This window comes from Suricata suricatta, chromosome 17 (assembly GCF_006229205.1).
Source record: "Suricata suricatta isolate VVHF042 chromosome 17, meerkat_22Aug2017_6uvM2_HiC, whole genome shotgun sequence".
Lineage (NCBI taxonomy): Eukaryota > Metazoa > Chordata > Mammalia > Carnivora > Herpestidae > Suricata > Suricata suricatta.
This window is the reverse complement of record NC_043716.1, coordinates 40622827-40643581: the sequence shown is the minus strand read 5'-3', so window position 1 is coordinate 40643581 and position 20755 is coordinate 40622827. Positions and strand designations below refer to the sequence as shown.

Sequence of the window (20755 nt, the reverse complement as noted above, 5' to 3'; positions counted from 1 at the left end):
TGAAGAGGTGTGAGGACGAATGGAATTTTCCCTTTTTTTTGGTCACTGTGCCTATTTGTAAATAGCCCATTGGTTAGTTAGGGCCTACGGGTATTTGGGAGGGGGGTGCCCGCTGGGCCTGTCTGTACTCAGCCAGAGGGTTGGGGTCACCATGGCCCTTGTATCTTACTCAGGTTTCCATTGTTCAAGCCTGTTGCCTGAAAGTGGCCTCTATGACCTTGTGGTACCAGTCTCCCCAGACGGCCTGTAAGGATGTTCAACTCCTGGTAGTCATGACCCCATCAAATAGCGTTACATACCATTAGAATATTGAGGAAATAATGATGTGCAGCGTCATAAAAAATATTTCAACATCTGCACTGCTGTCTCTCGGATCACCTGCTGTGAGGGAAGCCGGCAATGGCGGCCTGAGAACTCTCCGGTATGCTATGTTGTGGGGAGAGAGGGGAACGGAGGCCGCCTGCTAACAGCCAGCGCCCGCTTCCCACTGCGGTGACTGAGCCCTCCTGCCAGGAGGGGCTTCGGCCCTAGCTAAGCTTTCCGATGACTGCAACCTCACAAGAGATCCCAAGCCAGAAAAGCCCAACCAAGCTGCTCCCAGATTCCAGGCCCCCAGAAACCCAGAGGAAATCAGTGTCTGGTGCTTTTAAGTCATTATATTTTGGGGTGACACACAGCAACGGATAACTGATAAACACCTAAGAAAAGCTGTTTGGGATCCTCAATTTTTGAAAAAGAAAATAGGGGCTTGAAACCAAACCAAGCCAAACCAATTTCAGAATTGCTAACCTAGCTTATCCTGACAAATAAAACCAGTGAAATTAACCTCCCTTTTAAACCCACCCAGTGACTTTCCCTGTTTGTTCCTCTGTCCAAACTTCCATGTCTTTGTGTGTGTGTGTGTGTGTGTGTGTGTGTGTGTGTGAGAGAGAGAGAGAGAGAGAGAGAGAGAGAGAAACCTGAGCAAGGGAGGGGCAGAGAGAGACCCACACGGAACGGAACTCCATGCAGAATCCAGGCTCTGCGCTGTCAGCAGAAGTTGTGAACCGCGAGAGCATGACCTGAGCTGAAGTGGGCTCTTTAACTGACTGAGCCACCCAGGCGCCCTCAAAGTTCCCTGTGTCCTGAATCAGCCAAACTTGTTGCTGCCTTAGGGCCTTTGCACTAATAGCTCCATTTCCCAGCTCTTCTCTTTCCTTTTAGGCATCAGATCGAATCTCACTTTTTTCATATGGGACTGTGGAGACCACGACCCTAATAGCAGCTCCCCCATTTCTTGCCAGTGTGCCCCTTTGGCTTATTTTCTTCACAGCACTTTCCACTATCAGAAAGTATCTTATTTGTTTACAGGTTTATTGTCTGTATTTCCCCAGCTAGAAAGCAAGACGGTAAGAAGGACCTTGTCTGTTTCACTCAGACAAGTGGGCAGAGTTTGGGCTATGTGTCCAAAATAAAAAACCTGGTGGGTGCTTACTAAATATTTGTTGCACGAATGAATGACTGAATCTCTCTGAACTTCAGTTTTTTCATTTCTGAAAGAAAGATAATATTATCCAACAGATAATGGGGTTTTAATTTTTAAGTGTATTATTTAGAGAGAGAGAGAGGAGAGAGAAAGCATGTGCACATGAACAGAGGAGGGACAGAGAGAGGGAGATAGAGAATCCCAAGCAGGCTTGGTGCTGTCAAAGCAGAGCCTGACGCGGGGCTTGATCCCACAGATTGCGGGATCATGACCTGAGCCCAAATCAAGAGCCTGACTAAGCCACCCAGCCACCCCAAAAGTGAGGTTTTAAATATTAAACATGTGTTTAGCGCAAAGTCAGTGACCAGAAAAAGGTACCTTTTACTATTTGGAAGAAAGTATTTTGAGATATATTTCAAAATTATCTTTCTCAGCATTTTTCTTGATTCCTGAAGGAACAAAGAGTTCCCAATATCTAAAACACTTGTGCAGATAGATATAGAAAAGAACAACCACTCAATTGAAATCAGGTAAGGGAATATTCATAGAAAAAGAAATACAAAGAGCATTCAAATATGCTCAACCTTACTTAAAATAAGGGAAATGCAAATCAAATCTACACTGAAATGCCACGTTTCGTTTAACAGACTGGCAAAGATCAATGTTGCTAGATAGTGCCAAGCCACCTTGCATCGGGGTTGTGCCAGGCTCCTATGTAAGGCAACTTGGCACTACATAGCAATATTACAAATGTACATCTCGCCACCCAGCAATCTCCTTTTTAGGAGTTACTCTACAGATACATATACTCATACATATGTGCTAGGACTTATGTAATATCTACTGCAGCATTGCAGTATCTACCAGTTATATAGTGTGCATCAGAGATATGCCTATAAAATAATGACACAGAAAAGGGATGCAGATAGATTCATTTACTCTATTTTATAAATACATAGGTAGCACTTACAGTGATATTCAAAGTGCTTTACACTTTATTTTGAGAGAGAGAGAGAACATGCAAGCACAGGCAGGGGAGAGGCAGAGAAGGAGAGAGAGAATCTCAAGCAGGCTCATACTGTCTGCTCGGGGAGCCTGAGAATATGATGGGGCCAATCCTGGGAACTGTGAGATCATGAACTAAGTGGAAACCAAGAGTCTGACACTCAACTTTGGGGCCCCCAAAGTACTTTAAAAATAATAATCACTTTTCTTTTTAAATTTTTATTTATTTTTGAGAGACAGAGAGAAACAGAGTATGAAACAGGCTCCAGGCTCTGAGCTAGCCGTCAGCACAGAGCCCGACATGGGGCTCGAACCCATGAACTGTGAGATCACGACCTGAGCCGAAGCTGGATGCTTAACCGACTTAGCCACCCAGGTGCCCCCAAAATAATACTTACTTTAATCCTCCTAAAAACCTGGTGAGGTGAGCAGTTAACAATGCCCATTTCGTACATGGGAACACAGAGGTTATAACTTGCTTGAGGTCACACAGTCAGGAAGTCTTAGGGCTGGGATTTGAACCTGGGCAGTCTGACTACTTAACACTGCTCTGTGCTGCCTCACAATGTAGGGCAACATGGAGAAAGAAAAGTGATACAGCAATATTGAGATCTGATAAAACACATCTTGTTTTTTTTTTTTTTTAATGCTTAATGTTTATTTTTGCGAGAGAGACAGAGTACAAGCGGGGTAGAGTTAGAGAGAGACACACAGAATCTGAAGCAGGCTCCAGACTCAGCTGTCAGCACAGAACCCAATGTGAGGTCTGAACCCACAAACCATGAGATCATGACTTGAGCCAAAGCCGGATGCTCAATGAACTGAGCCACCCAGATGCTCCATGTTTTATGTCTTATTAGGGACACACTCATTTGTTATAGTGGCTCACACATGTAATTCACAAATACATTTTCGTACATTAGAAATGCATGGTGAAATATTTCTACTGCTAAGAGTATGTGGCAAAAATATGTTTGGTGCTTACTAGCCTACTGAAACTTTCCCAAGAACATACAAAGAGACGGATATAAGATGTGAATTGGAGCTCTATTTGGAAAATCGAGACATGATCTAAATGGCTGTCAACAAAGGAATGGATCAACTAATATGCTCAAGCAGTGGAATACTCTGCAGTTGTTTAAATGAATGGACAAGAGCTGTATGTATCAACATGGGTAAATCTTTCAAAGATTTTATTTTTAAGTAATCTCTACACCCAATGTGGGGCCCAAACTCATGACGTTGAGATGACGCTGAGATCAAGAGTCACATGCTCCACCGATTGAGCCAGCCAGGTGCCCCAACGTGCATAAATATTCTAAACAATTTTATGTGGAAAAAAGCACACTGCAGAATGAAAAGTCCAACATGCAAAACAAGTGACATTTTGTTTATGGATACCTATTTATGGATGGATATATACACCCATACTGTGTAATATATATTATGTTTCAAAACATTCAAGAGGAAGATAAACACCAAATTCAGGAAGAGTGGTTACCTCTGGGGAGGAAGGGAAGAAAATGGGATTGGAGGAAGTATTCAAGTAGGCTTTCTTTCTTTTTTTAAATGTTTCTTTATTTTGAGAGGAAGAGAGCACGCACATGGGCGAGTTGGGGAGTAGCAGAGGGAGAGGGCGAGAATCCCAAACAGGCTCCAAGCTCAGGGTGGAGCCCAAAGTTTGGAACCAGATGCAGGGCTGGATCCCATGACTGTGAGACCATGAGCCGAGGTGATAGCAAGGGTGGGACACTCAACCGACTGAGCCACCCGGGTGGCCCTATTTTTCTTTTTTAAATGCAAGGTAAGTAAATATAACAAGAAGCTCATAATTTGAAATCAAGATGTTTTGAAACTAGTCTCAGGCAGTTTGCCTCCTCCTGCAACAGCCTCCTCCCACACCTTGTGTATGTTTCCAGAGCTATTTTATGCACATGCAAGGATACTTACGTGTATGTACTCTCCCTACCCCCACCTTCTTCCAAACACATTTGGAAGCAAACATCACATACTGTTCTGAGCCTCTTTTTTCTTTAACAATGTGTCTTGCGTTTTGTTACCTGTCAGTACATAAAGACCTTCCTCCATTTTTACAGCTGTCCCGTACTTCCTTTTGTAGCTTGAGCCAATATCTCACAGAATGGAGACTATTTCTGTCCTTTCACTACAATAAGCATCACTGTAATGAATATCCCTAAAAATATGTCATGGTGCTATAATAAATTCCTGGAAGGAGACATGCCGGGTCTTTTCAAGTTGTCCTCCAACAAGATTGTACGCTTTACTTCCCGCTCCAACATTTTCCAGTGCCTGCTACCTAATCACAGATCAACACACATATTATCAGACTTTTTGTAAAGATTTTTTTTTTTTTTGAGAGAGGGAGGGCGAGTGGGGGAAGGGCAGAGAAAGAATCTCAAGCAGTCTCCACACTCAGAGCAGACAGAGCACAACGTGGGATGGTCCCATGACCTTGGGATCATGACCTGACCAGACTCGAGTCAGATGCTTTACCCAGGACTGAGCCATCCAGGTGCCCTGGCCCAAGACATTAAAAAAAAAAAAAAAAAACTTAAAAAAAATTTTTTTTAACATTTATTTATTTTAGAGAGACAGAGACAGACCATGAGCAGGGGAAGGGCACAGAGAGAGACACACACAGAATTGGAAGCAGGCTCCAGGCTCTGAGCTAGCTGTCAGCACAGAGCCTGACATAGGGCTTGAACCCACGAACTGTGAGATCATGATCTGGGCCGAAGTCGGATACTGAACCCACTGAGCCACCCAGGCACCCCTAAGACATTTTGATCTGAGAGGTGCACATGGTATCTCATTGCCAAATCCAATCTGCATATTTTTAAAATTATGCATCAGCATCTTTTATAGTGAAAAAAGTTGTATTGATTTTTCCATGTGTCCATTTGTATATTTTTTAACCACGAGCAAGTACTTTTGTAATAACATAGCCAATAAAGATTTTATTTTTTAATGCAGGGTCTGAGCAGCCTTCCGTCAGCTTTGTGATAAGCTGTGATGCCTTCAAAAACCTTTGTGCGTAGTACCAATATCAATTTCCTGATTTTGATATTGTACTATGATTATGTAGTACCATTGGGGCAAACTAGAAAAAGGTGCACAGGTTTCTATGTACTATTCTTGCAACTTCTCATGAGTCTGCAATTATTTGAAAATAAAAAGTTAAAAAAAAAGCTAACAAAATCTCATGGTACTTTTCTGGTTGCGGAGCTCTGTACTGACCTCACACTATGATTCCTGAGTCACAATGGCTCCCAAGTTGGCCAACTGACAAGCACTACCTGCAAGATAGCCCCTGGGTTAGTTGCATCTGAGGGGGTACCCGACTGACTTAGTTGGTGGAGCACGTGACTCTTGATCTTGGAGATGTAAGTTTGAGCCCCATGTTGGATGCAGAGATTACTTAAAAACAAAATCTTAAAAAAAAAAAAAAAAGGTATATCTGAGGACTGAAACAGGGGGAAATCTTTGGGGGCTGACTCTGGCTTTTGACTCCATTACTGTCACATTCTAACTCAGCACACAGGAGTCATGGAGATAATATTCACTATCTTATATTTCCTAGCTTTACAGTGTTTCATGTCCATCCATTTACATTATCTCAATGATAATAAGGGGAACTCTCTCAAGAGGTCCTTTGCAAAGTACAGGAGCTCACCTATCTCTGTGCTGTCACCCCCTGAATATCACCCATTAGAATTGTGTTGCTCAAGCTATCCATCCATCTCTGGAGGTCCCTCACAAACTTTTGCACACAGTTCCCTGCCTCGGGGTTGGATCTCTTTCTCTGCTTGTCTTTTTGCCTAAAGAACTTTTGTTCGCAGGGCATCTGGGTGGCTAAGCCGGTTAAGTATCCGACTTCGGCTCAGGTCATGATCTCATAGTTCGCGGGTTCGAGCCCTTCGTCAGGCTCTGTGCTGACAGCTCAGAGCCTGGAGCCTGCTTTGGATTCTGTGTCTCCCTCTCTATCTGCCCCTTTCTTGCTCATGCACGGTCTCTATCTATATCTCAAAAATAAATAAAATGTTCAAAATCTATAAAAAATAAAAATTTTAAAAAAATTTTAAAAAGAAGTTTGATTCATTCTCTAAAAAAGTGCAAGTACTATCTCCACTGGGCAGCCTCCATCTCCATAGGTTCCAACCCCACCCAACAGGACTTAACCTAATCTTCGTCTATGCATCCTACTACCACCACCATTGGACAGAGCTCCATTAAAACGTTTATCTCACTATAATGTCATTAAACGTGACTGTTTCTCTCGGACTGAAGATCCTTTGATGGCAGAGATTTTGTGACGTTTATCTTTGTGCTAGCAGCAATGCATGCTGTAGATAATATTTAGTGAATGAAGGAGTCAGGCCAGTGACCTACCAGCCTCTCTACAGTTTATGAAAAGCCAACACAGGTTCCTAGGTAATTCATTTCAGCCCAGAGGCAGGTGTTTTGCAGAGTCAGCTGAGGCTCTGGCTGCCGTGCATAAGCCCTTGCCTCTAGTTAGGCTTCCTGTAGTTGTGGGACTCTGTGCCTCAGTTTACTTATCTTTAGTACAGGGACATTAAAAGCATCTCTTCACAGGGTTGTTGAGGGGATTACAAGCAATAATGCACCAAAAGCTCTTACTTAGTACAGTGCCTGGCAAAGAGTAAAGAAGTCTCTTCAAAGATACGCATTTAAGTGTTGAATGAATGAGTAAAAAATGACTTGAGGTTGCCTGATCATTTATTGAGTACTTACTGCATTCGGTACTAGGTTAAGTGCAGCTTGCGAAGTGCAAAGAAGCACCCGCAGCACACAGGAGTGGTATTAACACAGACTGCAGGGAACCACGGAAGGTTTCCTGGAGTTTGAGTTTTGACGCCGGAGGAGCTTGGAAAGGCAAAGGTGGTGCTAGCTGACAGTGGCGGTGGGTACTCCGAACACAGTCAGCAGGTTCCCTCTTGAAAGCTTGTGGGAATGGGCGGCTTAGTATCTACCGCGGGCGCACGGAAGGGCAGCTGGGTGAGTTGCACCGAAGCGCTCGAATCGAAATCGAGTCTCAGCCCTCTACAGTTAGTAGTCGCGTGACTTTGGCCAAGTTACCGAACCTCTCAGAACTTCCCCAACTGTAAAAAAGAGTCTGTTAATACTCACCTGCCAGAGTTCCCGAGCGATGGCGTAACCGTGCGCACGCCAAAAGACGCTCTATTTAGAAGGGACAAATGCCCAAGCCGGTCACTACCCGGCGATTGGCTCTACGCGGGACGAGGCGGGGAGTGGGTTACCTTTCGGAGCATGCGCAATGGGCCCGCGGCGCGGCCCGTCAGGCACTGCGGTAGGCGCCCTGGAGGCTGGCAGGACCCTGACCCCAAGATGGCGGCGCCCAGTGAAGTGGCCGCGGCTGCTTTCGGCGAGGGTGATGGCGGGGGCAGCGGCTTCGGGTCGTGGCTGGATGGACGGTTGGAGGCCCTGGGAGTGGACCGAGCCGTTTACGGCGCCTATATCTTGGGTGTTCTGCAGGAGGAGGAGGAAGAGGAGAGGCTGGACGCTCTGCAGGGTATCCTCTCTGCTTTCTTGGTGAGAAGCCGGGAGACGTTCCTTTAGCTTACTGGTGGCCCCTGTCAGTACTTTGTACCCCTTTTCCCATACCTTGTGTCCCAGAGGATTAGTGGTCTCACCTGGGGGAGGAATATTTTGAGCTCCGGGCCGCGGGGGGAAGAGGGTTGCTCATCAACCAGGGTTTGGGAAAGCTCGAAGGTTACAGGTGCATAGAGAAGAGTGGCTTTCTTTCATTCCTGGGGGCACGGTCCTCTTGGGTGCCTGTAGGTGAGCTGGGTGAGTATTCTTCCGAAGGCACTGAAATGCCTAAATGAGAATTTTAGCACAGACACCGAACGACCAATTTCATTCCCATCCGTTGACGGTGTTCAAGGAGAGGAACAAAGTGCTCTGGTTTGTCTCTGCTCTTTAAGAGACAGTGCCCAGTGCTGTCCCGTGACAAAAGCCTGCAGGAAGTACCCTCTCGGTTTCTATTTTCCAGATAGGAGTGCAAAGAAGGTAAGCCAGTGGTAGAAGTCTAGGTATAGGTGTAGGCCTAGACTGAACTAAAGCAAATACTGTGCTTGATCTTTTATAGCATTTAGAAATGCAGGAACCATCCATGTCTGCTGGGGGAGGTGGAAAATAAGGTCAGAGTTTTATCGTTTCAATTTTTAGTCTATGTGCTGCCAAAGGGAGCATTAAGATCAGAGTTTTAAAAGCAGGAGAGAAACTTGATACCCAGCTTCTTAGAAGCAGATTCAAGAATTCAGAAATGTGTACTTTAATCTGTGTTTAAGTAGTAAATCACCAGATTGTCCACTTTTCCAACCTGACCATTCTGCTGCCTTCATCTCCACTGACACTCGGAAACACAGTTTCATGATTGGGCATATGGTTGAAATATAATACTAGTGCAGCTGTCCCGGGCCTCCTGGCAAGGTCCCCCTTTTAGTCCCAAAGTCTGCTCCGGTGAGATTGACCTATACATGGGAAAGCTTTAACACGGCTTGTCTCGCATCTCGTAAGTTCAGTGGAGATAGACCACTGTGTAGTAAATTCTTCTCCTGGACCCTGACCTAGCAGGTTGGTGGGAGGGTGGGGGAGAGTGTAAGGCAAACAATTTAAGTTAGTTTTTATTTCCAGTTGGGAAGTTTCTAAAGACTCCAGGAAAAAGAGGTTGAAGTAACTTGGATCCTCATTGCTCCTAGCTCCTTGACCTCGTCTATTCACCGTGTCATTATTTGGAACTGCATGTCTGCTGATAAAGGCAGGCATGAATTTACCTTAGTCTATTAGCAGTCTCTTGGTAGCAGAGAGAAAATTGATCTAGAACCATGTTTGGTTCTTTATATCTGCCTCTTGTTTACATGAACTGCGGAAGACCATTTTTAAGGGTGGCTTCTCACTCTCTCTGCCTGATTCACTTGCCATTCTTAATTTTCTCTTGGTTTTCTCAAGCCTTCTATATAGGAAATGACTTGGGGAAGAATTGGCCGGGAATTATATGGTGAGGCAGCGGTCCTGTTCAGGAAACAACCAAGAAAGAACTTTAAAGAGCAGTAGGGCTAATAAGTATGGTATATGTCAAACATCTAATTCACGACGTTGCTTGCTTTTTGTCAGTCAGGCTGTGTATAAAAGCCCCTGACTATTGTATCAAATCCCTTTCTAGGAAAAACCAAAGGCATAGCTAAATCAGTCACCACATTGGGCTCAGATTCAATGTTAGGAATTTAGAAGCTTATCAGCAACAGTTTAAGATTCAAGGACAGTGTATATTGTCAGGAGAAAATAGCAGGTAATAATAAAAGCTTTCTATTCTCCTTTTTAAAATTCCCTCCGATAGCATTTATATTGATTGATCGATTCATCAAGTTTTTATTGATGAGTTACTCTCTGCCAGGCATTGCCCTGAGTGCTTGGGGTACCCCAGGGAACAAAACAAAAATCCCTGTCACCCTTTGTGGAGTGACATTCTAGCAGAAAAAAAAAAATTTTATAGGATGCCAGAAAGTAGTAAGTGCTGGGGAAAAAAGGAACATTATAAGAGGATCAGAAGTGGACCGGCGGGGTGAGTTGTAATTTAAGTAGGATTATTACATTAATGGGGCTGCTACATTTGACGGCAGCTGTTTCTATACCAGCCTTCTAAATTGTCAGTGGCTTGAGACCAGGCACTGTTTCTCATTCATCTTTTATTACTCTTCTTAGTGCTTTCAACATGGCAGGCACTCTCTGGACAAATAAATGAACAAATGGATGAATGAACTACTTCGGTCTGGGTGAACCCTGGAAGAACGAACCACCTCATCCTCCAAGCGCGTCTTTTCTCTTTTGCTTCTCCACTCCTTTTTCCTTTTTTTTCCCCTTCTTCGTTTGCTTTTCCTGCTGGGGTTTCATGAACTAAAGAATCTGTGGACCAAGAAGTTCTGTATGTTTGGCATGAGTGCCAAAAAGGATGCAGAGTAGAGGATATAATCCTTTGTTGGGTACAATGTAAGGAAATCCAAACTAGGGTCTCTTCCTGGCTTATTTGGTCTCCTGATCTCAGGGTTGTGAGTTCGAGCCCCATGTTTGGGTATAGAGATTACTTTTAGAAAAGAGTAAAGTCTTTAAAAAAAAGTTTGTGTTCTGTCTCTCTTCGCTTTCTTTGAGAGATGGTATAATGTTTGAGAACATGGGCTCAGAGCTATACTGCTTGGGTTCAAATCCTTTTTAATCCACTTATTAAGGACCTTGGGCAAGTTACATAACCTCTATGCCTCGGTTTCCACATCTATAAACTGAGAATGGTACTTAACATCTTGGGATTGTTTTAAGAATTAAGAGTTCTTACGTGAAGTATTTAGGACAGTGCGTGGCACATGCAAAGCACTTAGTAAATGTGAACTCCCACAGCTCGTTTTGAAGAGTAGAATGTAAAGATGGTGAAGCGGCCGTAATGAAAATGGAGGGAAATACCTATATCTGTTGAAATGCCTATTCTTTGCCAAGCAGAGAATACCCCCAGCAAGGGTAGGGACTTTGTACACATTCTCTATTCATCCTTAATAAAATCCTGGGAAGATGTGAAGCTCGGAAAGTTCAGAATAATGTTCATGGACCTGGGTTTGAATTTAAGTATGTCTGACACCAAAGCCAGCATCCTCTTCCTTATGGTAAGGAAGGTTGATCGGCATGCATATATATGCTTATGTAAAATGAACAAAGGGATGTTAGGTAGGAGACCATCTACTCATTTATCACCCAAAGAGGTGGGGTCAGCAAGGTCACAGATATGTTCCAGCATGAAAGTTGATGAACCTTGGAGAACGTACTGAGTCGAGTGTAGCAGCCAAGAAAGATAGGGGATAGTTTTGATTTGGACAACGAGTATTTGCTCCAAAAGCATGAGGAAGACTGTCCTGAATTATTGGGAATCCTGTCCCCTGGCTCTTGGCAGGATGGAGTGGGTGCTCTTGACCTAGCAGGTGTGGATTCTGGGACTCAGACACAGGATTACTTCTGTGTCCAGAGCCTTGGAGCAGAAACATATTTTTGTTCTGTGGCCCCCAGATCCTCGCTGTGATCCCTCGTCACCAGCAGGGCAGCTGTGATCTGTGCCTGGGCTTTGTTCAAGCCGAGGGCCCTTGGCAAATTAATTGGTCTACTTCTCCCAACTAGGAAGAAGATTCTCTTCTTAACATCTGCAAGGAGATTGTGGAACGATGGTCGGAAAGTCAGAACGTTGTCACCAAAGTGAAAAAAGAAGGTAGAGTTGGGAGTTTGTCTGTCTAAACTGCCGCGCCTTTTCCAGTGACCTTTACTGTATAGCTGTGAGTGAGAGAATTTGGAATTTTCTCCATTTTCCTGTCCTTTTGCCCAAGATAATTTAAACTGGCAAACACCCGGCAGCTTACTAGAACTTTTTAACTGGACATTGGTTTCCTTTTCCTTGTTGATAGTTTCCCATCCCGTCTGACCACAGCCCCCTGCATTGTGGCTTTTGCTTTCTTCCTTTTCCTCCTCTTTCTACTGCCCCTGGTAGATTTTCACGGCAGGTGTGGGGCCAACTATATTTTCCCACCTCCTACCTTTTCAGTATTCTCATTTCATAACAGTTGTGATTGATGTTTTACTTTATTTTGCTAAATAAAATGAAAGAGAAGTGGGTTAATACACTCACCATTACAGTGACAGATTAACTGCAAAAAACTGATATCCTAAAAGCCAAACTTGAATCTATTCTAAACTATCTACACATTGGTTCTCAGTCTTGGTTGTACATTACAATCACTTTTTATACTTTATTTTTTAATTAAAAAATTAAAAAAAATTTAATGTTTATTTATTATTGAGACAGAGAGAAACAGAGCATGAGCAGGGGAGGGGCAGAGAGAGAGGGAAACACAGAATCCGAAGCAGGCTTCAGGCTCTAAGCTATCAGCACAGAGCCCGACGTGGGGCTCAAACCCACAAATCAAAATCATGACCTGAGCTGAAGTCGGATACTGAGCCTCCTAAGCCACCCAGGCGCCGCATCACTTGATACGCTTTAAAAAGTGCCAGTGCTGGGGCCGTTCTATGGACTAGTTATAGACGCATCTTTGAGGTTGGGGCTCAGGTATTGACATTTTTAAAAAGCTGCACCAGATGATTCTAATGTGGGTCTAGGCATAAAAACCACTACTGGATACCACTGCCTCCTTTCTTGGAGAATGGATAATTTAGTTGATTTTACTTTAAAATAATCTATGGAGTTGCCTGGGTGGCTTAGTCGGTTGAGTGTCCAACTTTAGCTCAGGTCAAGATCTCGTGGTTCGAGATTTCCAGCCCACTTTGGGCTCGCTGCTGTCAGCACAGAGCCTGCTTCAGATCCTCTGTCCTTCTCTCTGCCCTTGGCCCGCTCAGGCATGCTCTCTCTCTCAAAAATAAACAAACATTAAAAAGTATTACAAATTTCACCTGGCATCATCATTCACTACGGAAGGGACCAGCATAAGTTGATTCTAGATTCCTTCTTAGATTTCTGGGTTGAGAGAAAGTTGCATGTTTGAAGCTAAATTTTCTATGGTTCTAATGCAGTGCTTTTCAACTTTTTTTTTAACGTGTGTTTATTTTTGAGAGAGAGTGTGCGAGCAAGGGGAGGGGGAGAGAGAGAGAGGGAGAGACACACGCAGGATTCGAAGCAGGCTCTGCACAGTCAGTGCAGGGTCCGATGTGGGGCTTGAACTCCCCAACCACGAGATCATGACCTGAGCCAAAGTCGGACACTTTCCACCCAGGCACCCTGACTTTTTTTTTTTTAAGCAGCAAAACTTCAATTTATAAAACAGTTTAAAAGCAGGAGTACTCTGATTGAAGATAGATATAAGACCTGAAGCCTAGCCAGTATGGCCTTTCCTTTCTCATTGGCCCCTGAGGCACCGCCTTTGAACCCCAGGGCCCTAAAGAATCAGATGCCGTTGTGTTTCCTGCAGGCGCTGCCTGGGGGTGGACTAGTGGTTCAGTGCAGTTGTTTTCTCTCACGTACAACCTTGTCCCTGCCTTCCCTCCCCTCCCCGTCCCAGATGAGGTGCAGGCCATTGCCACCCTGATTGAGAAGCAGGCACAGATTGTGGTGAAGCCCAGGATGGTGTCAGAAGAGGAGAAGCAGAGAAAGGCTGCCCTCCTGGCCCAGTATGCTGACGTGACCGATGAAGAGGAATATCCTTTTTGGAGTCTCGGGGCCGTCCCCCGAGTCAAGTCAGAAATGTTTGCTCGTTTGCTGTGGGCGTTGGGAAGTTACCAATCCCCCCGTAGTTTAATGTTCCCCCCTGAAACGGCATTCATCTCTGGCCCTTCGTGGGTGTGAGAAGTGATGTAGGGATAGCCGGCAACGTCAGTGTGAAAGAAATGATACCTTAAAAATGGACCATTTATCTGTATTTCCAGAAAGTCAGATGCAGCTCTGTGTTTATATTTGTATAATACCTTTCTGCCTAGTACAGTGTCGTACGTATAACCAGTCTTCATACTCGTTTCCCAGTTGGTGAGGAAACAGACAGCAAGAGATGAATGTGTGTTCAGAGACATGCATAGATTTAGTGGCAAAACCAGGACTAGGATACAGATCGTTTTGGATGAAGGATTCCCAAATTTGGGGCAGTTTCATTTGAATCTTACTATGTTTTTAATATTCCAGCGACCACATAATTGAAAGTGAGACCGAATCCCCAACCAGCACTGAAGCCATCTGGAACTTGGGCACTGTGCCAAAGGCAGTTGCCTTTGATGGGGATGGGCTTGGTTCCCTTTACGTGGGAAATGGTTTAGGAGATGCTTAGCTTCCAGAGCCTGCCGGCCTGGGGTATGTGGTGCCTTATGCAGTGGCCATCACACCAGAAACGTTAGTTGTCTCATCAGGAGCTTAGGAAATAATTCCTAGGCTCTTTCGGGCCAGCCTTGCCTTCTAATTTCTCCTAATGTTTTTTTCTTGCCGGGGTCAGCAGAGCTAGGGTTCCAGTGGCACAGTTTTATTTCTTGGGCTAGAAAAGAACAGTGTTTTAAGCAGTGGTTCCCCTGGGAGAACTTGTTAAAACCCAGATTGCCGAGTCCTACTCCCCAGTTTTCTGATTTAGTGGCTCCAGTGTGGGCCCAAGAATGTGCTTTCCTAACAAGTTCCCAGGAAGTCCCGGGAACCATGCTTTCAGAAGCACTGTTTTGTTTATTTTATTTGGGGGGGGGCACAAGCAGGGAGGGCCAGAGAGAAAGGGAGAGGAAGAGAGAGAATCCCAAGCAGGCCCTGTGCTGTCCACACAGAGCCCAATGAGGGGGCTCAAACCCACGAACCATGAGTTCATGACCTGAGCCTAAGTTAGGAGTGGGACACTTAACAGACTAAGCCACCCAGGTGCCCCTGTGAAACACAGTTTTCGAAGTCATCTTGCCATCCTCTGGCTCCAGGTCATGAGGAGTCCACCCGGACCAGGCTAAGTTTCTTTCCAGCTGCCAGGAGATAGGGATCTTACAGTAAGTAGCTCTGAATCATCTTCCCCACGTTGAGATTTTTAAATATGCCTCTCCTGGGTTTACCCCCACAACCCCGACAGCGTTTTTCTTCAGCATGCTTTTCCTAGCCATCACTTCGTTGAATGTTTTCTGAGGTTGGGTTGGCATGTGCTAGCTTTTATTTTCCATCTGACTTTCCTTAACGTCACTCACCGAAGCAGATGAGAAGGATGATTCAGGTGCCACCACAATGAACATTGGTTCTGATAAATGTATCCTTCTCTGTGTCCATCCCCAAGTGTTTCTCCATTGGATACTCTTGAGGAACAGTTTTTATTTTGCTGTCATTGCTGGGCCTCCCTTCTACCAACAGGAATTCATGTCAGGCCAGCGTGTGAGCCTCATTCCTAGGACAGCCATAAATGGTCAATCTTAACAAGAACTTTTCCTGAAGAAAACATGTTAACCTGTACTGGGAAGGGAGGATTTGTTAACTTAAGAATTTCTAAGGGAAAATAAGAATCTATACTCCCTGTATATAGCACTGGGATTCCTAGTGATAGAAGCAACTAAAATATTAAAATGTGACTTTGTCCTCAAAGACTTTATGATTTGTCCGAAAGAGAACACAAACGCTGAATACTTTTGAGCTAAAACTACAGACAGAAACAAGCGCTGAGGAAAGTCCCAACAGAATCACTTATGAGAAGCTTTTACATTTAGAATCCACTTTGTTTAAGAACCCACCTTCTCAAAGATGAGAAGTACGGTGGATTATCACAGAAGAAGGAGACTTCTTAAAAAAATTTTTTTTAACATTTATTTGAGGGAATGAGCGGGGGAGGGGTACACACACACACACACACACACACACACACACACACACAAAATCTGGAGCAGAGTCCAGGCTCTGAGCAGTCAGTGCAGAGCCCAATGCAGGGCTCAAACCCATGGACCACGAGATCATGACCTGAGCTAAAGTCGGATGCCCAACCGACTGAGCTGCCCAGGTGCCCTGAAGGAGACTTCTTTTAAAGCACTAAAGCAATTAAAGTTGTGTTTTCAGAGTAGGGAGGAGCTTGTTTGGTAGTAACAGGTGATATAGTTCTTTCTTTAAAGTTGTGTGGGTTTGTTTGTTTTAAGTAATCTCTGTACTCAGCATGGGGTTTGAACCCACAACCCTGAGATCAAGAGTCATGTGCTCTTCTGACTGAACCGGCTAGCCACCCCCATGTTGTGTTTTTAAAGTCCTAGAAATGAGGGGTAAAGTTTTTGGCTAGGATTTTCTAACTGGTTAAACTTATTTTGTATCTTCTATAAATTCAGTGTTTGTGGTTATTAGAACATGGTTTTTGCTTAAGCTTCAGTGGTGTAGGGAAAAAAGTAAATCGATAGTAATAAGTTTAAACAACTTATTTACTTCTTTTCATGCATCTTTTTTCAGTGTTTATTTTTGAGAGAGAGAGCATGAGTAGGGGAAGAGGAGAGAGAGAGGCACAGAGCCCAATGTGGGGCTCAAACCACAAACCGCAAGATCATGACCTGAGGCAAAGTCAGACTCTTAACTGTCTGAGGCAGCCATTTTTAATATTAAGTGCCAAGTACATAAAAATTTTGCCAGTTACATTAATATTCTTGTTCACTAAAACTAGCCTAGATACTTTAACAATATTCTGCCATGATCTAAGTACTTATTCTGGAATGAAATTGCATTTTCATAAAATATTTTAACATTCAAATTTAAATAAGTCTTGAGATTTTTGTTCTGAGGATTAATTTTTCAACTTTTGTAATGGTAGTTTCAGGATTTCCCATTAGACCAAAGATAAATGATCAGGATTTTTCTTTTTAAAGATCAGGAACATGTCGAGAGAAGACAACAAGAATAAGAAAAGGGCAGTAGTTGGGACCTGTGTGACCTCTATCCTAATCCCTTAACTCACCTGTAGCTCTCTTCCGAAACACCAACGTGGAAGATGTCCTCAATGCCCGCAAACTGGAGCGAGACTCACTTCGGGATGAGTCCCAAAGAAAGAAAGAACAGGACAAGCTGCAGAGGGAGAGGGACAAACTAGCCAAGCAGGAGCGCAAGGAAAAGGAAAAGAAAAGGACACAAAGAGGGGAGCGGAAGCGATAACCTTGGTCCACTCTGTTCTTTCTCCTCATGGACTTGATCAAAGGCTAACTGATTGTGCACATGTGTATTTAAGAGAAGTGAGAGAACATTGCAGAGTGGTTTCCAAGGCATTTCCCTTTTGTTTACATGGTCAAAAGGAAAATCACAAACACTTCTAATTACAAAATGTGCCATGTCTGTGTGGTGTGGGTAATCAGATTATCGTAGTTGATGTCTGTACCAAAGATCTGGAATGGGGGCAACTTTTATATCTTAATCCTGAAATCCTGGCTCATTTTGGCCACTTAAAAAGTCTTCCCTCACTTAGGATCAATAACAGAAATACTCAGAAAACTGACAGTTACAGTTTTCATCCTACGGGAGCAGAATCATGACCACTCCTTTCCTGAGATGAAATGTAGGAGCGTAAAGTACTTTGAAAGTAGTATTCACCCCTGAATGTACTGTGTTATGGATGAAATAGAAAACTAATGAAGAGCCCTACCTGGATCCGGATATCATCTTAACATGGCAACGACCTATGAAAATAGAAGAAATTATGTGGTAGATGTTCTAGATTTGAGGGGGGAAATTTTAAAGTTTCAGCTTATAGGAGGAAAAGAAGTATCTTTTTAAGTGTAGATAGTCAAATATTTTTCCTCCTCTAGGCTGCGGTTTTGAAGAAGGATGTGTATTGGGCGGAAGAAGATCATGGTTAGCTAGATTCATTTTTTTATAATCATGAGTCCTCTTGAGCACTAGTAGAGATTTTAATCCTGTTCTGCCCTAAAACATGAGTATAAAGGCCTGATAATTACAGGTTGAGAGAAACTGCAGGAACCATGCATTTAAGGAAGAAACACTGGAAATCTCTGCAAACACAAAGATATCTAGGAGTGGTGCTCAGCAAACTTCTTGAGTGAATGGAAAAACCAGGGGAGTCAAAAGCAGGAACTCTGTATCTACTTTGGTCACAAGCCACATTCAGTTGTAAATAAGGCTTCCTCAGCCTCAGGCAGCGGACTGTCTAGGATCCTGAAGGGAGGCATCTCCCTGACAAGACAGAAAGGTATTTGATACCTGAGGTTGGTAAACTACTGCAGGCAAGCAAATTTGGCCCAGTCTGATTTCATATAACGCGAGTCAGTAACGAATATTGCATTTTTGAAGGGTTGTAAAAGAAGGAACAGGTGATAAAACTTGTATGGCCTCTGAAGCCTAAAATGTTTACTGTCTGACCCTTCAGAGAAAAAGTTTGCCAACCTCTGTTTTCTACCATTAACTATGAGGTTAACAAAAATTCTTACCTTTGTGCTGAAAGTAAAAAGCATGGTTAAGGAAAAGCTACGTCACCTGTATACACTCCTATAACCGTGGCATTGCATTTTAAAAAAGTAACCACCTTTTTAAAAAAATAAACTATTTAAATCACTGCTGCTTTATTCTGATTCCTTCTAGCTATCCATGGAAATGAATTGTGTGAATAGTCACTTAGGAATGTGTTGAATTTTGCTCTGTATTTTATTTTGATTAGTCCAATATGCTCTTTTAGTAGTAGAACCTTTTCCTAGAATCAAATTCTCTGCCTCAGTTTTCTTTTCTGTGAGGTTAGGTATTAGATCAGAAAGATTACCTTGTATTTTTCTAAGTCAGTAAATTGGCTTTGAAGGCCTTGCAAGTACTTTGGGAGTCTTAGACCTCTAAGGCAGCAGCAGTAGGCTGTGGCTACAGAGAAGGGTATCAGAAAGCCTACTTTATTAACCATTATTTTGGATTTTTGGTTTATTCTCATCTTGATTTTGGTCTCTGCAGCAGAGTCAGGTTATATCCATGAACCTCTGAAGGGTACTTGTTTTAGTCTGTTATGATAGTAGCCAGTTCTTCTGTGACTATTATGTATCTTTCAGTTAGGTGTATACTTGAACTAATGGTTTAAATAGGAAAAAAGGATCAGCTCATTAGGCTTTGAAGATTATCCACTTAATTCAGGTGCTGATAAACCCTTTATGTCTAAAATGTTCAATATTGCAAAGGGCAAATTTTAAACAACCATATCCTTTAGAGTATGACTGACATTTTAGGCCCAAATCAGGATTTCAGTCATAACATTAATTCCCAATCCTCTAAAACTTTTATAAAGTAGCAGATTATTCAAGTGGGAAGGACGCAGATATAATTCAAGGTAATTTTCAACCACTTTTAAATTGCTTTGTCTATTAAAAGAAGTGGAGTATGTCAAATTCTTTTGGATTAGAAATAATGGGAGCATCAGTTTCACTACAGATATGTGTGAGGTTAATTTTATGTCCTCATAGATTGTAATTCAGAAGTATAGTATATAAGAACCATCCATTAGAGAGTATACCATAGAAGGGGATAACCAACTAACTTGAAAATTATCTGCAGGGTGATGTGATTGACAAAATTTCAAATAATTTTTGTTTGGACTAGTTTTTTATAGGATGGACTAGTTTGGACTAAATTTTTGGACTAGTTTTTTATGAATGGACTAGTTTAAACTAATTTTTTTATGAATGGACTAGTGTTTCATTTCTGACCATCGTCATGTAAAAACTTACCCAGAATTTTTATTTTGGTTTGCCGATATTAGTATAAAGGCAAAGGAAAAATTTCATCTTTGAAGGTGAAGTTCAGTGCAAGGATATCTGAATGGCATTGGTTTGTCTACCAATATTCTTGGTGAAATTTAAAACTCAGCTCCAGTTCTTACCAGTGAAATGAAATTTGACTGGTTTTCTGACCTTTGTAATACTTAAGGTTAGAAGCTAATAGAGATGCAAAAAAATGAAACCAAATATTTTCAACAAAGTAATTTATTTTTTTCTGAAAGATTAAATTCAGTACAATATTTGTTTTTATAACATCCAACATGTCTTATGTCAAACTTAACCACTTTCTATGCAGTGACTGTGGTGGGTGACCTATTTTATTTGACTACCCTCAATGTAATTCATTTGGGTAGTTCTAAAGCATATCAGTGATCAAAATGTTTCTCCCTACAGTTACTCCTGCATTCTCAATCAGTTTCTTCCACACGTCATCAAAAGAAAATTTATGTGATTACACTCTTTAATACCAGGATTTCTAAAACTAGGAAAAACCAACATTTAAAACATTAGTGTTTCCAGGTAAGGATAGTTCAGTTAAATTTCATCAGTACATTATATTATAGTTTAACTCATGCTAGAAATGTTAAAACCCAAGATCTTCTGAGTCACATAATACCAACATTTCATATTAATGAATAAATTACTCGGGTTTCCTACAAAGATATTAAGTGATGAGAAACCGAAAAAGCCAAGCTTTCAAGAGCTCTTAAAAAAATACAGAAGCAAACCAGTGAACACAACTACACAAAATATACACTAACCAATTGCAAACTAAACTAAAGGTTAACCTTAAAAAATGTATTTTAGAACTTCGTGATACCCTCATAAAATGCTCATAAGGGTATTCATACCTCATAAGGGTATTAAAACATTAGTCATTATTTTAGTTACTGTGCATCAAGGCATCAAGTCTAAAAGATCCAGATAAAGGAAATGTTTTGTTTTGATTCAATTTAAATACTTTAAAACTGGAAGTATATAATAATTGATAGTATAATTAAATTTTAATATACA

The 20755-nt window shown here is 42.5% G+C and overlaps 1 protein-coding gene across 1 annotated transcript; it reads left to right on the top strand.

Annotated features, from left to right (window-relative positions):
* Positions 1–7804: 7804 nt before the first annotated feature.
* On the top strand, positions 7805–18544 carry CCDC43 (coiled-coil domain containing 43). Its single transcript, XM_029927908.1, has 5 exons — positions 7805–8062; positions 11690–11777; positions 13576–13711; positions 15209–15267; positions 16945–18544. Exons 1-5 carry the CDS (start codon positions 7859–7861, stop codon positions 17130–17132), a joined length of 675 nt encoding a protein of 224 aa, XP_029783768.1. The 5' UTR covers positions 7805–7858; the 3' UTR covers positions 17133–18544.
* Positions 18545–20755: the final 2211 nt, after the last annotated feature.

Bases quoted from the DNA above. Each gene is read 5' to 3' on its own strand.
- CCDC43 (XM_029927908.1), top strand. From the start codon at position 7,859: ATGGCGGCGCCCAGTGAAGTGGCCGCGGCTGCTTTCGGCGAGGGTGAT. The intron at 8,063-11,689 runs GTGAGAAGCCGG...TCTCCCAACTAG, and splicing joins GTATCCTCTCTGCTTTCTTG to GAAGAAGATTCTCTTCTTAA. The intron at 13,712-15,208 runs ATATCCTTTTTG...AACGTCACTCAC, and splicing joins GACGTGACCGATGAAGAGGA to CGAAGCAGATGAGAAGGATG.